The sequence below is a fragment of the Cervus elaphus genome, chromosome 4 (assembly GCF_910594005.1).
Source record: "Cervus elaphus chromosome 4, mCerEla1.1, whole genome shotgun sequence".
NCBI lineage: Eukaryota > Metazoa > Chordata > Mammalia > Artiodactyla > Cervidae > Cervus > Cervus elaphus.
The window spans coordinates 56,247,660-56,268,765 of record NC_057818.1 but is presented as its reverse complement, the minus strand read 5'-3'; the positions used below and the strand labels follow the sequence as shown (position 1 = coordinate 56,268,765).

General features: G+C 39.6%; 1 protein-coding gene and 1 pseudogene across 1 annotated transcript in view; one reads left to right on the top strand and one right to left on the bottom strand.

The window, feature by feature from the left end:
* Nucleotides 1–1,755: 1,755 nt before the first annotated feature.
* Nucleotides 1,756–21,106, top strand: part of SLC6A16 (solute carrier family 6 member 16) — a 31,317-nt gene continuing 11,966 nt past the window's right edge. Inside the window, exons 1-8 of the mRNA XM_043900616.1 lie at nt 1,756–1,836; nt 16,132–16,207; nt 17,039–17,532; nt 17,969–18,126; nt 18,292–18,418; nt 18,636–18,811; nt 19,049–19,159; nt 19,334–19,575. Coding sequence (XP_043756551.1) covers nt 16,203–16,207; nt 17,039–17,532; nt 17,969–18,126; nt 18,292–18,418; nt 18,636–18,811; nt 19,049–19,159; nt 19,334–19,575 — 1,313 coding nt within the window. The 5' untranslated portion in view covers nt 1,756–1,836; nt 16,132–16,202. The remainder of the gene's footprint in view (nt 1,837–16,131; nt 16,208–17,038; nt 17,533–17,968; nt 18,127–18,291; nt 18,419–18,635; nt 18,812–19,048; nt 19,160–19,333; nt 19,576–21,106) is intronic.
* LOC122692317 lies at nt 7,119–7,766 on the bottom strand (annotated as a pseudogene).

Genomic DNA, 21,106 nt, shown 5'->3' with positions numbered 1-21,106 from the left:
CATAAAATTTAAAACAATTACTGACTGACATTTTTCCTGGTGTCTAGAATTCATAGATTTTCCTGTTCCAAGGCCTTTGCATAGCCTCAGGGACTGAGATGTTCATATTCCATTTTACACTTAGTAAGTCACCCTTTATGTCTCAGTTCCAGTGTTACTTCCTCAGAGAACTCCTCTTGTAACAGAGAACAACAACCCTAACTGCATATTGGATCTATTCCTTTAGCTCTAACCTTTGTGCTCTATTCCCTGTGCTTAGTCATGCTGGCTCTGCACCTTTGGAAAAGAATGTGCCTATAGCCTGAAATACACATGATAGGCCATTCTCAAGGCTCTGACCTTTAGAAGTATAGTACTCTTCCGTTCATATGAAGATAAGCGGCTGCAGAATAGAAAATAAATAGTCTTGTTGGACGCTTACAGGAACACTGTGACCAGACCTACATGGACAGCTGCAAGAACAGATTCCTGCACCAAGAAGTTTGCCACAACCAGCTATACCCCACCTCCTCTTTTAATATAAAAGAAGCCTGGAAAAAAAAAAAAGAAGCCTAAATTTTAACTTGGGAAGATGGTGCTTTTGGATGCTAGTCCACCATCTTCTTGGTATGTTGGCTTTCCAAATAAAGTTTCTATTCCTGCCCCAACAATTTGTCTCTGGATTTATTGGCCTGTTGTGTGATGAGTAGTATGAGCTTGGACTCAGTCATGATTTCTCCAAATTAGGTCTCTGAGTTGAAGGATTGCATAATTTCCCCCAGATTGTGATGTATTTTTATAGCACCTAGCATTTTTCTTTATATCTTTTTGTTCAGTCATAATGATCTAAGCCTGTGGTTCTCAGAATGTGGCCTCGGGACTGCTGGTGGTTCCTGAGACACTTTCAGGGGTTCATGAAGTGAAAATTATTTTCATAATACTATTAAGATGTTATTTGCCTTTTCACTCTCACTTTCTCTTGAGTATACAGTGATGTTTTTTGGAAGCTACAGCATGTGAGCTATTTTGACAAGCTGCCCCCACCCCTCCCACCCCAAGCACATATGATAATGCAACGGTCCTCTATTAAGCCAGGTGTTAAAAGAGATTTGCAGAAATGTAAAATACTCTTCTCATTAAATTATTTTTGGTGTGGAAATTAGTTATTAAAAATGTTATTTATGTTAATGCAATGGATTTTTGATGCCAATATATATTCCAGAAATTTCTCATTTTAATATTGATAGATATAGCTCATATAAACACAATCTATATAAATATAACCCACAAAAATAATTGAGGTCCTTCATTTTTAAGAATATCAAAGCAGTCCTAAGACCAGAAATTTTGAGTAAATCTTGGGTTTTCGATTCTTCTCTGTTAAGCCCAGCAAATTACTGAACTCTGAAGGCAAGGTCCCCATCTGTCTTATTGGACATATATTTAGGGTTTGGCTAGTAGTATGGAATCCTTAAGTATTACTGTCAAAGGTTAGAAGGCAAGAAGAAATGAATGGGAAGAACGATTCCACCTCTCTCTTACTTCCACATTACTCAGGAAGTGGAAGTGAAGCCAATGCTCCAGTCTAGGGACTCGCCTTAGAGGCTGGACTGAACAGTGCTGGGAGGTAGAAAGGGAAGGGGTTGGGCACCCAATGGGAACAGAAGGAAAGGAGGGATGGACAGACGCATGCGTGGGAGCAGGAGCGTGTGTGTACATGCACTTACATGTGCAGGGAGGGAGATAGCTGTTGAAAAGAGCGGAGCCACGGAGTCGCTCGCGCCAGTCAGTGGGACGCGCATGCGCGCAGAAGAGTGCAGGAAAGGCGCCAAGAGGCAGAGCGAGGAGCGTCGCGAGGTGAGGCCTGTGGGGGCCTGAGGCGGTCGCTAAGCTTCTCAGTTGAACCTTGTACGTCCTCATTTTCGCCTGACTGACCTGACTGAAGAGCCCAGGCCTCGAGGGTGAGGGTGAAATTGGCGCCTACGGGATCCCTGAAACGTTCATAAATCTCAGGTGTGTGAGGTTGGACGTCACGCCCTGAGGTCATCGGACTCCGCCAAGGGATAACAGGCCACCGGCCGGAGCCTCCCAGACTGCCCGGGCTCTGTGGAGCTGAGGGGTCAAACGGCCTGGGAGGACCCTCCTTTTTTCTCCCCTAGAACCTGGGAAACTGGTGTCAGCCCCTTCGCTCACCAGATCCGACTTTGAGGCCGTCCCAAGGCACGACCTTCGTGGGCCGCAGGCCAGCGGTCCCTGCCCAACCAGGGAAGCCGATTGGTTCACGCTCCCAGGCTGCAGAGACCGGGTCCAACCTCTTCACCGGCCTGTTGGGGACGAAGTTACTGCTTTTTTCTTAAAGAAGCTGGACACCAGCTCCCTCCTTTCGTTTTGGGGTTTATAGTTACAGGGAAAGAGGTAAGGGGGCATTTCCAGGAGCTCCGAGAGCTCCCTGGAAGCAATGGCTGAGGAGAGTCTTTGTCCGGAAGGATGAGGTAGGGTCTCAGGCGTTGGGCCACCATCAGGGCCTCTCAGCTGCAGGAACACAAAAGGGCTTTCACGGGGTCGCAGGTAGCCCGTTTGCAGAATCTGTTCGCCGAAAATTAGTTCTCTCAGTAAGAATCACATTTACCAATTTACCAGAAAACTTGTAGATTCTGGTAAATTGACCTGTTTGCACTTTTTGAATGTTTTCAAGAAAGGTGGATTTATTTTTCATTAACACAGTTTTCCTTTTTTTAGTGGAACTCAGTGTCAGGGTCAGTGTTAACACAAATTAGGGGAATCAGAAGTACTTCCTGTTATTTGAGTTATGGTTCATTTCAGTTGCTGGCAAACCATCTGTTAATAGTGAAGATTTGCCTTTCTTAGGTAAGCTGCCGGCTCTCTGAGAAATGTCTCCAGCCTCCTCAACTTGGTTAATTTTTGAACAAATTGAATTAAGATTTCTGTTTGATGCATGAAGCAGGGCACTCAAAGCAGGTGCAGTGGGACAACCCAGAGGGATGGGATGGGGAGGGAGGTGGGAAGGGGGTGGGGGTAGGCAGGGGGACACGTGTACAGCCACATGTACAGCCATGGCTAATTCATGGCAATGTGTGGCAAAAACCACCACAATACTGTAAAGGAATTAGCCTCCGATTAAAATAAAATTTTAAAAAGTAAGAAGTATTAAGACACATACTGTTATGAATGATTTAACATTTGATAACATAATATGCTACATGGGTTTTTCACTACCTTTAAAGACTAAAAGTCACTAAAAAAAAAACCCAAATGAAAGAATTCCCTATGGATACACTTTAGGGTTTATCTTACTTGGTAATTGGAGGTTCTTTTTTACTTTTTCCTTTTTGTGACAGCATTTCCTTCTGGTGTTTCTCCTTGTTCTCTGGCCATTTCTTCTTCTTTTCTTTATATTTTATTTCTAACGTTCTAAATCATGAAATCCGCAGCCACCAAAGGGAATAGAATGTATAAATCGAGTTTTAAATGAATAATTATAAAGCTTACATCTGTGTAACTACAACCCAGATCAAGAAATAGAATGTTACCATGACTCTGGAAGATCTGTCATTATCATTTCATAGTCAAGTACTCCTTCTTACCTTTTAGAGATAACTTCAAGTCTGACTTTTGTACTAATCATCTCCTTGATTTTCTTTATACTTTTGCCATGATTTTGCTTCTGTTTTCAACTTAGAAATATGGACTCTCTGTCTAGAATATTTTATATTGTGCTGCTTCTGCTCAACATTGTGAAATTTATTTATATTGTTGCATGTAGCTGTAGTTCCTTTATTTTCTTCACATATGGATAGTATTCTTTTGATTGAAAAGTCTATGATTTATGCACTTTGCTGTTGATGGGCATTTGTGTTTTTCAGCTTTCTGACAATTATGAATAATATTTCTGAAAACATTCTTGTGAGAAGTAGAAGAGTGTAGTTGGTTAAGAGCTGTTTCTGAAACCAAACTGTGTTCAATCCTGACTACCACTCTTTGGTAGTGTACAATTGAAGAAGTTGTGTAACTTCTTTGTGTTTCAATTTTTTCACTTTTGTAAAATGGGAGTAATAATAGTGCCTACCTTACATGGTTATGGTGAAAAGTGATGTAATTTAAAAATATAGAGCATTTAGAACAGTGCCTGACACAAAGCAAGCACAATATGTTATCATTAATTATTATTGTATTCTTTTGCTCAAGTGAAAGAGTTTCTCTAGAGAATATATTGGGAGTTGTTGGGCCATAGTGTATGTGTGTATTCAATTTTACTACTAGTACTAGGTTGTTCTCCAAAGTAGTTATAATGATTTACACTGACATTAAGGATGAGCCCTTCTGGTTGTTCTACATCTCATCAACACGTGGTATTACTAAACTTTTCTATTTTTTTCCCAATCTGGTTGGTGTGCAGTGGCATTTCATTGTTATTTTAATTACCTTTCATTGACTGTTAATGACATAGAATTTGTAATATTTATTGGAATAATTTAATTAAATGAATTATTTAATACTTATTTAAATATTATAAAATATTTTTGAAGTGCTTTTCAAGCCCCTTGCCCATTTGCCTATTGTGTTGTCTGTCCATTTCTTCCTAATTTGTAGATGTTTTTTGTATCTTTTTTGTATCTTTTGAATATTAGTCATTTGTTGTTATGTAGGTTGCAGATACATTCTCCCACTCTACAGTTTTTCTTTCTGCTCTCCTTTTGGAGCCTTTTGATGAAAAGCCACTCTAAATTTTAATGTAGTAGAATGTATCAAATGGAAGTTTTAAAAATAATTTTATTGTTTATTTTATTTTTGGCTGCCCTGGGGCTTCCTTGTGGTAGCGTCTCTTGCTGTGGAGCCTGGACTCTAGGTGGGCAAGCTTCAGTAGCTGCAGCATGCTGGCTTCAGTAGCTGTGGTTCCCAGGCTCTAGAGCGCAGGCTCAATAGTTGTGGTGCATGGGCTTAGTTGCTTCACGGCCTGTGGGTTCGTCCTTAACCAAGGATTGAACTCCTGTCCCCTACACTGGCAGGTGGAGTCTTATCCACTGTGCCACCAGGGAAGTCCTCAAATTGAAATTTTATGGTCATTGCTCATTGTGTCTTTTATGAGAAACACCAGGTGTTGTGCTTTAAAGGGCACCATTTACATCATCGGTAATTTTGTTCCCTGGAGTAGTATAACAGTGATCCTCCATTCTTTTACATTTTCTAGAATTTTATAGTATTGTTTTTCACATTTACTTCTTTTTTCCATGTGAGATTGATTTTTGCACATCCTTTGAGGTGCTAGCTAAGTTGCTTCAGTTGTATCCAACTCCTTGCGACCCCATGGACTGTCATTTGAGGTAGGGGCCAATTTTTTTTTTTTTTTTGTCTCTATGGATGCCCAGTTGGTCCAGCACCATTTATTGAGAAGTTCACCCCCTACTCACAGATCTGCTAAGGCATATCTCTCACGTATCAGACTCTGTATAAGGATGGGTCTAATTTTAGGCTCTCTATTCTGTTCCACTAGTTTGTCCTTGTCTCCATTCACACTGTCTTACTACAAATTTATAATAAAACTTAATACTTGTTAGAGCATGACTTCTCACTTTGTTTTTATTCAGAAGTATTTCAGCTGTTTTTTGGCTGAAACTCAAAATTTTCAGATAAATTTTGGTATCAAGTTTGAGGTAGTCTTATAAGTTGGGGAGTGTTCCTCTTTCTGTTTTCTAGACAAGCATGTCTTTCTTAAACATTGGTAAAATTTGCCATTACTGACAACCTGGTATTAGAAAGGTTTGTATATGTGTGTGTGTAAGTGTGTGCGTGAACACATGTATATTTGAAAGATTTTCAAGTTATTTAACGGCTGCAGGACTTTGGGGCTTTTTTATTTTTCCTGAGATAGTTCTTTGGTTAATTTTAAAAAGGATTTAAGTATCTCATCTATTTTTTAAATTTATTGGTACAATAATGTTAATATTTATTATTATTATTTATTTAATATCTGCAGCATCTATAATAATGTCCCCTTCTTTTATTCCTGATCCTGGTTATTTGTGCTTTCTTTCCTTTTTTATAATTCTTACTTATTTATTTTTATTTTTGGCTGTGCTGGGTCTATTGCTGTACAGGCTGTTCTCTGGTTGCAGTGCAAGGGCTTCTCATTGAGGTGGCTTCTCCTGTTGCAGAGCACAGGCTCTAGGGTGTGTGGGTTCAGTAGTTGTGGTGCATGGGCTTCGTTGCCTGGAGACATGTGGAATCTTCTAGGACCAGGGATCAGACTTGAGTTCTTTTCATTAGCATTCTTAACACCTGGACCATCAGGGAAGTCCTAATTGGACATCTTTTAAAAATTGATATGTAGTTGATATATTACGTAAGTTGCAAATGTACAACATAGTGATTCACAAGTTCTAAAGGTTATACTCGGTTTATAGTTATTAAAAAATATTGTCTATATTCCATGTGTTGTACAATATATCCTTGTAGTTTATTTATTATGTACTAGTAGTTTGTCCCTCTTATACCCCTACTACTGTTTTATATCTTTTAATTAAGCAGTAGTTCTTTATATTCCCTAAACACAAGTCTTTTGTCATCTATGTATCTCAGGATCATTTTCTCCTAGTCTCTAACTTTACCTATTAATTCTCTTAAGTTTCTTGATGAGCAGAGTTTTTTTAACTTTGTGAAATCTGAATGATTAAGTTCTAAAGATTATTGCATTTTATGTTCTACATTAGAAACTTTTGCCTACCCTTAAGTCATGAAGGCACTCTCTCATTTTTTTTTGTTGATATTTGAAATACAACTTTATTCTGATTCTAAACAAAAAGGAATGGGAATGACGATAACAAACAAGATTCCACTGCTCAGTATTGTCATGTGACTATAGCAGTCTTATATTTGAAACTCAAGGAGGAAACAATTGTGTTCCAAAACACCTAAATATGCAGGTCCAAAAAAATGAAAGTTTTTTTTTTTTTAGACTGCCACATTCACTCCAAAGCCCATCTATCTCCTTCAGCATCCAAAGATTAAGCACACATTCTGCTTAGCTATATAATAAAGTGGCATACACGCTGCACCACTGATATCACAGGACAGTTGCCTATTAAACTAGACTTCTGACACTGGGCCCCAGCTTCACTTTCTCACAGGTCATCATCTTCATGCGGGAGAGCAGTTTTCTGAGTAACCTCTAAATCATGCTCATACTGTGCTGCCAAGGCCGGGTCCATGACCACCTCTGGTGGGGCAAGAGCAGGCATGGCGACAAACTCCAGGTTAGGGTCTCTAATCAGTTTTCTGGCAACAGAAGAAGGGTTTTTCCAAGTTGTAGTTACTTTTGCCAGAAATGTCATAGTACTGAAGATTCTTCTTTTGGTGGAAGACAATTGACTTTGCCTTAACCTTTCTGTCCCTAATATCCACTTCGTTGCCACACAACACAATCAGGATGTTCTCGAACGCTCGTACTAGATCTCTATGCCAGTTAGGCATGTTCTTGTAAGTAAATGCTTGATGTTACATCAAACATTATAATGGCACACTAAGCTTGTATATCATAGCCATCTCTCAGTCCACCAAATTTCTCCTGACTGGCTATATCCCATACATTGAACTTAATCGGTCCTCTGTTGGTATGGAACACGAGAGAGGATGGACCTCAACACCCCAGGTAGCTACATGCTTCTCAAATTCACCAGTCAGATGACGTTTCATGAATGTAGTTTTCCAGTACCACCATCACCAACCAATACAAGTTTGAACTGAACGTGGGGTTCTCCTTGGGCAGCCATCACGATGTTACTTCCAGAAGTGACTCTGCACCTGTCTGACTGAGGCTCTTAGGTTTTCTTTTAAATGCTTTTTAGTTTTACATTTTACATTTAGATTGATGATTCATATAAAATTAGTCTTTGTGTATAGCATGAAATAGGATTTGAGTTTCATTCTTTTTTTTCCTATTTGGATAATTCAGTTATTCCAGAAAGGACCTTTCTTTTCCAGTTAGATGTCTTTGTACTCTATTTCAAGAATCAAAGTCCATATGCTTATGGGTTTATTTCCGAATTACATGGCTACTTTTTTTGCCACGTGGTGGGATGTGCAGAATCTTAGTTCTCCAATCAGGGGTCACAGCAGCACCCCTGCATTGCGAGCACGGAATCTTAAGCTTTGGATTGCCAGGGAAGTTCCCTACATTGCTACTTTTGTATGTTAAATCAACCTTGCATTTCTGGGACAAACTCCATGTTATCATTAGTTATTACCCCTTTTGTATATTTCAGGATTTGCTTTGTAAATTTTGTTGGGGATTTTTGTCTTCATCTAAGTTCATGAAGATATTGGTCTGAAATGGTCTCTCTTACTAATATCTTTATCAAGTTTAGTCATTAGGGTGATGGTAGCCTTATAAAATGGACTGGGAAGTATTTCCTCTTCTTCTGTTTTCCAAAGTATTTATACTTGGTGTTATTTTTTTTCTTCCAATATTCTATAAAATTCACTAATTGGAACCATCTGGGCCTGGAATTTTCTTGGTGGGAGGGATTTTGATAAGGAATGCAATTTATTTAATAGTCCTAGGACTATACATATTTCCCATGTCATTGGATATCAGTTTTGTTAAGTTGTATTTTTAAGGAATTCCCCCATTTCATTTAAGTTGTAAAGTTTGTTGGCATGAAATATTTTCTTATTATCCTTTTAATGTCTATAGGATATGTAGTAATAATCCTCTTTCATTCCTGATATTGGTGATGTACATATCTCTTTTTGTCCAGTCGATCTGTTGTGGGGTTTACCCAGTTGATGATTTCAAAGAACCAGTTTTGGCTTTCTTACTTTCATCAGTTGTCTGTTTCCTGTTTCGTCCTTTATTTATTTATTCTTGGCTGCACTGGGTCTTCAGTGTGGTGCTCGGGTTCTTTGTTGCTGCTTTCAGGCTTTGTCTAGTGGTGGTGAGCAGGGGCTACTCTCTAGTTGCGGTGCCCAGGCTTCTCATCGTGGTGGCTTCTCTTATGGTGGAGAATGGGCTGTATGGCACGTGGGCTCAGTAGCTGTGGCACATGGGCTTAGTTGCCCCGTGGCACGTGGGATTTTAGCTCCTGGACCAGGGACTGAACCAGTGTCCCCTGCGTTAGCAGGTGGATTCTTAACCACCGGACCACCAGAAAAGTCCCTCAGACAATGATTTTAAACCTCTTTTCTGTTCTAATATCAGTGTGTAAAGTTATAAAATTCTCTCAAAGCATTGCTTTTGCTGTATTCCACAAATTTTGGCATTTTATAATTTTATTATCCTTCAGTTTAAAATGTTTTATAATTTCTTTGTGATTTATTCTTTGACCTCTGGATTGTTTAGTAATATATTCTTTTTAAAAATATTTTATTTATTTGGCTGTGGCAAGTCTCAATTGTGGCACACGGGATTTTTGATTTTTGTTGTGGCATTTGGGATCTTAAGTTGCAGAATGTGGAATCTACTTCCCTGACCAGGGATTGAATCCTGGATCCCCTGCACTGGGAGCACAGTCTTAACCCTGGGCCACCAAGGAAAGTCCCAATTTTCTTCAATTTCCAAGTATCTGAAGCTTCCTTAAATATGTTGTTATTGATTTTAAATTTACTAACATTGTAGTCAAAGAATATACTCTGTGTGATTTTAATCCTCGAGAATTTATTGATACGTGTTTTATGGTTGATATGTGTCCTGCAGTTCTGAGGTTCTGTAAATATCAATTAGGCCAAAGCTGCTGGTAGTGTTTTTGGATCTTCATCTTTACTGATATTTTCGTTTTCTTTTTTCCTGCCAGCTACTGAAAGAGTGCTAACTTCTATTAATATTATGATTTTGGAATTGATTTTTTCTTTAACTTTTGTAAACTTTTGCTTCATGTATTTTGAGATTTTTATGTTTGAACACATTTGTAAATATTAGCTTCATGATGAATTGACCTTTTATTATGAGTAAATGTCCTTCTTTATATCTGATAATATTCTTTATCTCAAACATAATTTTGTTATACTAATAGGGTCACTGGGCTTCCCTGGTGGCTCAGTGGTAAAGAATCTGCCTGCCGTTGGGGGTTCAATCCCTGGATCGGGAAGATCCCCTGAAAAAGGAAATGGTAACCTACTCTAGTCTTCTTACCTGGGAGATTCCATGGACAGAGGAGACTGGCAAGCTATAGTCTATGGGATCACAAGAGTCGAACATGACTGAGTGACTGAACACACACACACACACACACACACACACACACACACACACACACACACACACACACACACACACACACACTAGTGTGTTTGAGAATGGTGTGTGAAAAATAAAGAGTCACCTACTGGAAAAAAGTTTTGCATGATATAACTTTTTCTAGTAATTGACTTTCATCTATCTGTGTCTTTGAACTTACAACATATCTCTTCACAAGCATATAATTGGGTCTTGCTTTTTTATTCATCCTGACAAATTTTACCTTTTAATTGAAATGCTTAATTAAAAACCTTTAATGTAAGTGATATAGTTGGATTTTAGTCTTCCATTTTATTATTTTTCTTTTTGTCCATTTTGGGCTTCTGTTTTTCCTGTCTTCTTTTAGATAGTTTGAATAGTTTTTTAGTATTCATTTTAATTTATCTTTTGCCTTGGTAACTGTAACTCTTTGTAACATTTATTTAGCAGTTGTCTAGGGATTACAAGTCATATTCTTAACTTTTTATAGTCTATTTAGAGCTAATATTTTATCAATTCACATATAATGTAGATGTCTTGCAATTGTATATGTCCAGTTTATGCCCCCCTGCTTTCAATGTGTTTTACATCTACTATGCAGTATAAAACTTACAACTTATAAATTTTTTGTTTGTTTTTTAATTAATTTTATTGGAGTATAGTTGGTTTATAATATTGTGTTAGTTTCTGCTGTACAGCAAAGTGAACCAGTTATACACATACATATATCCACTCTTTTTAGATTCTTTTACCATATCCATCATTACAGAGTATTAAGTAAAGTTCCCTGTGCTGTACATGAGGTCCTTGTTAATTATATATTTTATATATAGTAGCGTGTGTACATCAGTCCTAATCTCCCAATTCATCTGTCTCTCCCTTCCCCCATTGGTAACCATAAGTTTGTTTTCTATATCTATGATGCTATTTCTGTTTTGTAAATAAGTTCATTTGTACCATTTTTTAGATTCCAAATATAAGAGATATCATATATTTGTCTTTCTCTGTCTAAGTTACTTCACTCAGTATGACCATCTCTAGGTCCATCCATGTTGCTGCAGATGGCATTATTTTGTTCTTTTTTTATGATTGGTACAATTATGATTTTAGTTTTTAAAAATTATAATTTTGCTTTAAAAATTCACAAGTAAGTTTTGTTTTAAAAATTCACATGTATTTTAAAGAAAGTAAGGGGAAAATATAGTTTTACTATTTCCCACATATATACTGTCTCCAACATTCTTTATTTGTTCTTGAAGATCTGAATTTCCCTCTGATATTGTTACCTTCATTCTTAGAACTAATTTCATCATCTTTCATTTTGTGGGTCTGCTGTGATGAATTCTCTGAGTCTCTCTTTATTTGAATATGTTTTTGTTTTGTCTCCTTTTTAAAGAACAAACTTAAAAAAATTTTTTAATCTATTTTTTAAATTAATTGTTTATTTATTTCTGGCTGTGCTGGGTCTGTGTTGCCGCACGTGGTCTTTCTCTGGGTGCCCTGAGCCGCGGCTGCTCTCCAGTTGCTGTTCACAGGCTTCTCATTGTGGTGGCTTCTCTTGTTGCAGAGTAGTCTAGGATGCACGGGCTTCAGTAGTCGTGGTCCACAGGCTTAGTTGCCCTGTAGCATGTGGGATTTTCCCCGACCAGGGATCGAACCTGTGACCCCTTCATTGGCAGGTCCATTCTTAACCACTAGACCATCAGGGAAGTCTGCGGCTTCTTTTTTTTTTTTTTTGAAGGATATTTTTATTGATTATAGAATTCTGATGGGCAGTCTTTTCCCCTTTATCTGTGCTTTGAAGATATTGTTCAATTCCCTTTGGAATTGATGAGAAGTACATAGTATTTAGTATTTAGTATTGTTCCCTTGTATGTAATGTGTTCTTTTTCTCTGGCTACTTTCAAAATTTTTCTCTTTATCTTTGATTTCCAGCAGATTGACTGTGCTCATATTAGACATTTTTCTCTTTGTGTTTATCCTATGTGGCACTCTTTAAGCTTCTTTAAATAAAAATCTATCTCTTTCACCAAATTTGGGAGGTTTCCTGTCATTATTTCTTCAAATATATTTTTCTGACCTATTTTTATTCTTTTCTCTCCTTTAAGGACAGTATTCTTGGGCTTCCCTGGTGGCTCAGACGGTAAAGAATCTGCCTGCAGTGTGGAAGACCTGGGTTCGATCCCTAGGTTGGGACGATCCCCTGGAGGAGGGCATGGCAACACACTCTACTATTCTTGCCTGGAGAATCCCATGGACAGAGGAGCCTCGTGGGCTGTAGTCCATGGTGTCGCAGAGTCGGACACGACTGAACGACTAAGCACACATGATAATCTCTAGGTCCACCCATTAAATGACATTATTTCATTCTTTTTTATGGCTGAGTAGTATTCCATTGTGTATTTATACCACATCTTCTTTATGCTTTTATCTGTCGATGGACATTTAGATTGCTTCCATGTCTTGGCTATCGTAAGTAGTGCTGCTTTGAACATTGGAGTGCATGTGTCTCTTTGAGTTATAGTTTTGTCTGGATATATGCCCAGGAGCAAGATTGCTGGATCATATGGCTACTTTATTTTTAGTTTTTTGAGAAACCTCCATACTGTTTTTCATAGTGACTGCACCAATTTACATTCCCACCAACAGTGTAGGAGGGGTAAAGACCCTTTTTTCTACACCCTCTCCAGCATTTGTTATTTGTAGATTTTTTAATGATAGCCATTCTGACTGGTATGAAGTGGTACCTCATTACAGTTTTGGTTTGCATTTCTCTAATAATTAATGATGTTGAGCATCTTTTCATGGGCCTGTTGTTGCATTAATTGCTTTTTGAATGTTGTATTCATTCAGGCTTGTATACATGGGATACATGGGATAAGTCCTATTTGGTCATGATGTATAATTCTTTTTGTACATTGTTGGGTTGTATTTGCTGATATTTTGTTAGGATTTTTGCATCTATGTTAATGAGAGATATTAGTTTTCTTTTTCTGTAATATCTTTGTTTTGGTATCTAGGTAATGCTGGTCTCGTAGAATTATTCCCTCTGCTTCTATCCTCCAAGAGATTGTAGAAAATCAGTATAATTTCTTCCCTAAATTGTTCCAATTTTAGTATATGTGCTGCCGAAGCGAGCACTCCCTAAACTGTTGATAGAATTCATTAATGAACCCACTGGGGTCCTGTGCTTTCTGTTTTGGAAGGTTATTATTTGTTCAACTTCTTTAATAGAGACAGACCTATTTAGATTGTTTCTTCTTGTATGAGTTTTGGAAGACTGTGTCTTTCAAGGAATCAGTCTATTTCATCTAGTTCTAGTTTAATTTGATTGTTGACTGTAAGCAGACATTGTGTGACTTCAAATAACAAATCTGAAATTTGTTAAGGTGTTTTATGGCTCAGAATGTGGTCTGTTGTGGTGAATGAACTTGAAAAAAATGTGTATTCTGCTGTTACTGGATGAAGTAATCTGTAAATGCCAATTATATCCTTTTGATTGATGGTGTTGTTGAGTTTGAATATATCTTTACTAATTTTCTGCCTGCTGATTTTCAGTCTTTGTTCTCTTTGCTCTTCAGATTTGGAGGCTTCTATTCGAGATATTTTCAAGTTCAGTGATTATTTTCTCAGCCATGTTTGGTCTACAAATAAACCCATCAAAAATATTTTTCATTTCTGTTACAGTATTTTTTAAAATCTCTGTCAGTCCTTTTTGGTTCTTTCTTAGGATTTCCATCTTTCTGCTCAAATTGCCCATCTGTTCTTGCATGCTATCTACTTAATCTATTAGAGCCCTTAACATATTAACCATAGTTATTTTAAATCCCTGGTCTGATAATTTCAACATCTCAACCATGTCTGGTTCTAATCCCTGTTCTCTCTTCAAGTTGTGTTTTTTTACCTTTTGGTATGCCTTTTAATTTTTTCCTTGATAGCCTGAACTTGATGTAATGGTAAACTGCTGTAAATCAGCCTTTAGTAATGTGGTGAGCTGTAGGGTGAGGGGAAATGTTCAGTAAACCTGCGACTAGATCTGTCTTTTATTTATTTATTTATTTATTTTAGTTCTATCATTTTATTGCTACCAACCCATCTCCCTCCACCCTCGTGCACACATGCTCAGTCATGTAACCCCATGGACTTCAGCCCGCCAGACTCCTCTGTCCATGGACTTTTCCAGGCAAGAATACTGGAGTGGGTTGCCATTTCCTTCTCCATAGATCTGTCTTTTAGTGCCTGTGTTTCTGGCACTTTACAAATGTTTCTCAGGTTTTGTTTTTCCCTTCCATTTTAGGTGGGACAGGGTGTCTAGAGTGGGCTGGAGTTGGGTATTTCCTTACCCTAGGTCAATTTGACTCTGATGTTAACAGATGAGGCTCTGGTTAACTAGTTTCTTTTGAGGGCAGGCATTATTAAGAACAGAGTGTTCTAGAGTGGTTCAAAATGGTTCTTTTTCTTCATTTTTAAATTATGAAAATATGATAACACTAACATGATTCTTTTTTCCCCTTCCCTTGCTGGAAACCCAAGGGGATTTTTTTCCTCTGATTGTTATTCAGTGAATTTTTATATTTGCCTATCTGTCTCTCCAGTGTTAAGGGCAATGATTTGCCCTCTGTGCTCACTTTCCTTAGGGATCCAACAAGAGTTGCTGGTTTTTCAGTCTATTCAGATTTTTACTTATTAAGATGGAGTGGCAGGCCCTCCTTACAAACTCTTACATGAGAATCAGACACTAGAAGTCCAACCCAGATGTTTTTCAAGTTCCAGTGTTAATTTCTTATTTTGACATAATTTCAGGCTTACAGTTGTGATTTTGGACTTAAAATTCAATTTTGTCTTTTCTTGTCTTCTTGACTTCAACATTTTTAATGCATAGAGGTCAGTTACTTTATAGAATGTCCCTCAGTTTGGGTTCGTGATGTTTCTTAATGATTAGATTCTGGTCATACATTTTTGGCAGGAATACCACTGAAATGATGTTGTGTTCTTCTCAGTGCCTCGTATCAGGAAGCAAATGGTATCAATTGACTTTCATTATGTGGTTAAGGTAGTGTTTAACACTGTAAAGATACTATTTTTCTATTTGGTGGGGAGGAGAGTATCTTGTGGGGAGACACATTAATACTAAGCACTTATTTTTGTCCCTGTCAAACTTTCTTGTGTGAGCAGTGATTAAAAATTCTTGCTTGAGTCAATTATTACTCATGGCAAGTGATAATTTTCTAATTTCATCATTCCTATGAATTTATTAGTTTGCATTTTACTGTAAGGAAGAGATTTTCCTTTTCCTTATTTATATCACTGTGGATTCATAGATTCTTATTTTATTCTGTGTTATTATTTATCTTGATGCTCCAGTTGTCCAAGATTTGGCTGATGGGAGCTCTTTCAATTTTACTTCTCCAGTATCATCATTTTATTTTTAATTTTTATTTATTGATACGTATTTTTCTTGATTATTCAAGTAACACTTTTAGACAATTTACTAGACTGATTTAAAATCAGAGGGAAGGCTATAAAAATACCTATAATCCTCTTGTCTTCTATATATTAATGTATTTTCTTTCAGCCTTTTCTTTCTTTGCATTTTTTTAATTCTTTTTTTTCCATTGCATTTTAAAATGTAGTAGAAATAGCACTAAAGATGGAAATTTATATCTGAGGTGTTTTTTTTTTTTTTAACATTGAAATGTAAGCATTTCCTGAGCTACTTAAGAACTCTTTGGAAACAGTGTGTCTCACAGTTGGTTTATCCCTGTGACCCAGATGTGCCTGTGCTGCCTTGGCACCTACTCACTGCCCCTGCTTTTGGGTGGCATCCTCTTTCCTCCTCTGAAAGAAAACTCCAGTTCCCTCTCTTCCACATCCTGTTTTTTTCCTTTTCGTTTCCATCACAATCCTTGCCTGTTCTCTTGTAGAGCATTTGAAGAGCCAACAACAGGTCAGAGTGGTGGAAGCACAGAGGACAGAGAGGAAAGTGGCCCCAGATATGAGGTAAAGCACCATCCACTTGTTGGGGACAGAGCAGTGGGGTGGGGAGCGCGGTTAGACTGTGACCAGACAAACCATCAAGAGATAATCACATCAGGAGGTGAGAAATGCTATGAAGAAAAATAAAAGTAGGTTGGATGGAGAGAGTTGTGGGTAGGTAGCTACTATTCTAGATAGGCTGGCAGGGAAGGCGTCTCTGGTGAGGTGATATTTGAGCAGAAACCTGAGTGTTTTACAGGTGAAATAGCTCAGAGAAGTAAAGCAGCTTTGCTAAGATTGGTTTACCAGGCAGATTTAATATTAAAGTCCTTTCTTTGATTCAGAAGCCCACTATAAATAGTACTATCCTCTGTGTGGAGTATACCTCAAAGTTTTCAGAAACTTTTTGTGTGTATTAGCTTGGCTATTTGTCTTAATCCCTTGCACTGAAATGTTTCTAAGAAGTAAAACTTATGTGAAAGATTCTTTTGTGCTTTGAATTTCAGTGATGGTAGAGACAGAAATGGGTCTTCCCAGTGGTGCTAGTGGTAAATAACCCACCTACCAATGCAGGAGACATAAGAGACACGGGTTTGATCTCTGAGTTGGGAAGATCCCCTGGAGGAGGGCATGGCAATCCACTCTAGTATCCTTGCCTGGAGAATCCCATGGACAGAGGATCCTGGTGGGCTACAGTCCATGGGGTCACAAAGAGCTGGACATGACTGAAGTGACTTAGCATATACACACAGGGACAGAAATGGAAGGTTTCCTTAGGAGGTGTTGAGGATTTGTTTTGGAACTAAGTCATCTTTTCACTCTAAAACCTAAAATATAGTTTTTGATGTCCTTCAGGTCTACTCACAAAATCAAATCCTCCCTTGTGAAAGTTGGAGCTGCTCCTGAAAGTCTGCCTGAAATGGTGACAGAGGCCCAGGCTTCAGGAGTGTCACTGGGCAAAGTCTCATCTGTTGAAAGCTCCCCCGAAGATCACGCTTTGGAAAACAAGGGCACAGGCACCTGGTCTCTGACGGCCTGGGTCTCTGAGGTCCAGGCTTTTGAGGCCCGGGCCGTGAGGGCTCAGGCATGGGAGACACAAGCTTTTGAGGCTCAGAGCAGGGCCAGCCATCCCAAGGTAACCCCTGTCACGGGGGCAGCGGCTGCCCCAGTCCTGAGACAGAGATTCTTACCCGAGAAAGTTCAGGTGCCAGAGGAGGAAAAGAGTGAACTCCTCATTACTCGTCCATTCTGGTCCAACAAGGCTGAGTACCTCCTGGCCCAGGTGGGCTATACCATGAGGCCGGCCAGTCTCTGGAGTTTTTGCTACCTGTGGCTTCACAGCGGAGGTGGTAAGTCTGGGTACCAGGAACCACGGATTCACAAGGGGCTAGCAAGATGGAGGCCTGTCTAGACTTCAAACTCCCAAGGTCTCTGGGACCTGTAGAGGATAAAGACTTGGTATTCTGAGCAGAATAGGAGTCAGATGCCTGAATGTGAAGGGTCATAAGAGGGGTAGAGGTACAGAATATCTGAACAGGAGGATGGTGGGGCTAGAAGCCTGGATCAAGGGTAGAGGTGAAAACTAGGTGTTTGGATCTTCCAGGAATTAGAGACCAAAGAACTGGACGCCTGGAACTGTAAGGGATGTGAAAACAGTTGACTCCTGATGCCTGTGCCTCTGAGGGAGGTCACTGGTGGGGAACGAGTTTTTCTGTATCCATGAAGAAGTCCAGGCACCAAAAAGCCAGCTGGTTCTGAGAGCTCCTGCTTGAATCCTCTGCACAGGCATTTTTCTCATCATCTACATCTTCTTGCTGTTCTTGATCGGGATTCCTCTCCTCTTCCTGGAGATGACAGCTGGTCAGAGGATGCGTCAGGGCAACATTGGTGTGTGGAAGGCCATCAACCCCTGGACCGGTGGTATAGGGTATACAAGCTTAATGGTGAGGAGCCCTGGGCTGCCCAGGCCTACCCTTTACACCCCATCCCCATCCTAGCCCTCATCCTGGAATGGGTCAGATCCCTTCAGTTCCCCAGTCCTCTGTCAAATCCCTGCCTTGTTCCTGACCCCTCCCTTCCTCCCCAGCCAGCTCCTCCCTGGCCCCTAGGTGTGCTTCATCAACGGCTTGTTCTTGAATGTGGTCACTGCCTGGATCCTCTTCTACTTGAGTCAGTCCTTCCAGTTTCCCGTTCCGTGGGAGAAATGTCCCTTACTGGAGAATGCCAGTGGCTTTGGTGAGGAGGACATGAAAGATGAGAAGGGGGGAGAACAGAGAGGTAGGAGGAAATTTGGAAGAGGAGAAAGGAGCAAGGAGTAATAAAGAAGAGGAAGATTGTGGAAGGAGGAAGAAACGGGGGGAAGGGGGAAAGGAAGAGGGGGAAGGGGGGAGGCTAAAGAAGAGGGGAGGGGTCACCCTGTCTAGCAGGCATCTCCAGAGCCAGGTCCCTGCAGATCCTGAGTGTGCACGGACGACGCCTTCCCTGTACTTCTGGTACCGGATGACTCTGAAGGCCTCAGACAGCATTGAGAGCAATGGGCCACCAGTGTTGAGTCTGACCCTGCCCTTATTCGTGTCCTTGTGTCTTCTTGGTGCTTTCATGCTTAAAGGGCTCAAGTGGACTGGGAAGGTGAGCCACCCATTTTTTTGATATCTTGACATTCTTAGATGCTTTGGCTTTCACCTAACTTTGTTACTCTTTGATTTCCTAATTTTTCATTCCCTCTGACTTTTTGCTCCCAGTAGCTCCTGACCCCTGCTAGAAGCTGTCTTCTAACTCCTCCTTATTTCTGATTCAGAACTTTTGATCCTTGCTGATTATTGGTTGACTCCCACTGGTACATGCTTTGTCCCACTCTCAATTCAGGTAATGTGTGTCTTGGTATCAACCAGTGGTCTCATAATGCTCTATCTTGTCGTGCGGAGTATAATGCTGGAAGGGGCAGTGTTTGGCCTTCACTATATGACAGTTGTTAAGGTAAGGTGTATCTTCCTCATTCCCCATCAGGCCTTGGAGGACACTTCCTGCCTATCCTTAGGCATCCTTTCCCCATTATCTCTCTCTGTGTCTCCTCTCCCCCATTTTAACCCTTTTAAGATTCTCCTCTCCTTCTTTGACATCTTCCCTTAACACTCGTCTTCTCCCTTTTAGATATCAACTATAGCCGACGCGAGCATATGGCACGGAGCAGGGAACCAAGTCTTGTGTTCCTTGGGCCTCGGCTTTGGCTCCATTGTCTCCATAGCCTCGCACATGGAATCGTCCAACAGCTGTCTCAGCGATGCTGTTATTGTGGCTCTGGCTAACCTGGTCTCCATGATGCTTGTCACACCTTTTATCTTCTCTGTCTTGGGCTTCTGGGCCACACAGCTCACGCACCACTGCAATGCGAAGTAAGGCCAACCTCTTAGTTGAGGATCCCAACCTCAGGGAACTACAAAACACAAAGAGCCTAACCTTAAAGTTGCTACAAAGACCCACATTCACACATCTCAATCTTAGGTCTCTTTGCAAGCCTCTACATTTCCCTACAGTGAAAAACAGAGACAGTAGAATCCCTGTCATGTATCATCCTGCTTAGAGCCCTTTTCTAGTCCTGGAAGTCTTCAAACTCTGAGAATGCCAACTCTTCACCTCAGAGTACCACCACAGAGATATGAAAGCGTTCAAGGTTACTCTAGTCCCAGATCGCATTCAGAACCGGTCATCTGTAGAACTCTCCACTTCTTGAATGCCTTCATTCTTTACTGTCAGCTCCTAAATTTAAGGATTTCTGTTAGTCTATTATACTTAAACCCTAAAAGGACTCTCAGAACTAGAGCCTTTATTTTTAAATTTTTTTTATTCTTTAATTCATCCCCATTGTTAATACTTTAGGCATTAATTTCAAAAACATTCATCAGACATTTAGAAAGAGCTCTGTATAACATGAAGATTGGACAGGTGAATCAGACCATAGACCTTGCCTTCACTGAGTTTTAAGATTTGGAGGAAGAAGGGGAGGGGAATTAAATATTTGATTATATGGTCTTAAACTCATTATAACCAGCAGCAGAAGTCATGGGGAGGACAAAATACAGAGCTATTCATTCCACCTGAGCTACTCAGAGAAGAACTCCCAGAGGAGGCAAACCTAAGCTGAATTTATTGCTGGTAATTCTAATCCATGCAAATGGCCACTGTTTTCCTTCTAGGAGGTTGGGCATATTTGGATGCACACCTGCAAGAGTTCTCTAATGTACACGTTTAAGAATGGAATTGCTGGGTAGGGTTGTCACACCTATAGACTTAACATACGTTGTCTGATTTTCAACATGGTTTATGGTACGTGAGAATTCCGTATATTTCACTTTCTGCACAACACTTGATTAAACTTGGTCAGACTTTAAAATTTTGCCAGCCTGGTGGGAGTGTAATGGTATTTCTAGTATTTTAAAAAACATTTTATTGTACATTACATACATATAGAGGGACTTCCTTCGTGTCTCAGATAGCAAAGAATCTGCCTGCAATGCAGGAGACCCAGGTTTGATCCCTGGGTTGTGAAGACCCCCTGGAGAAAGGAATGGCTACCCACTCCAGTCTTCTTGCTTGGAGAATTCCATGGACAGAGGAGCCTGGTTAGCTACAGTCCATGGGGTAGAAACATGCATAAAACAAAATGTGTAGCATCCATTGTAAAAACTAGAATGACCTTGGAAGCGCTTCATGTGTCTCTAATTATAACTTCTTTCCTCCTTCCTAGAGGTACCCTTTATCATGACTTTTATGATCATTACTTCTTTGTTTTCTTTACATTTTCTTATATGTATGCTTATCTAAGCAATATAGTTTAATTTGAACATTTACACAAAGCAGTAGTTTAATGTATCCATTTATGTAGTCTAATTTGTTTATTTACATACCCATTTTCTTTGTATTCTT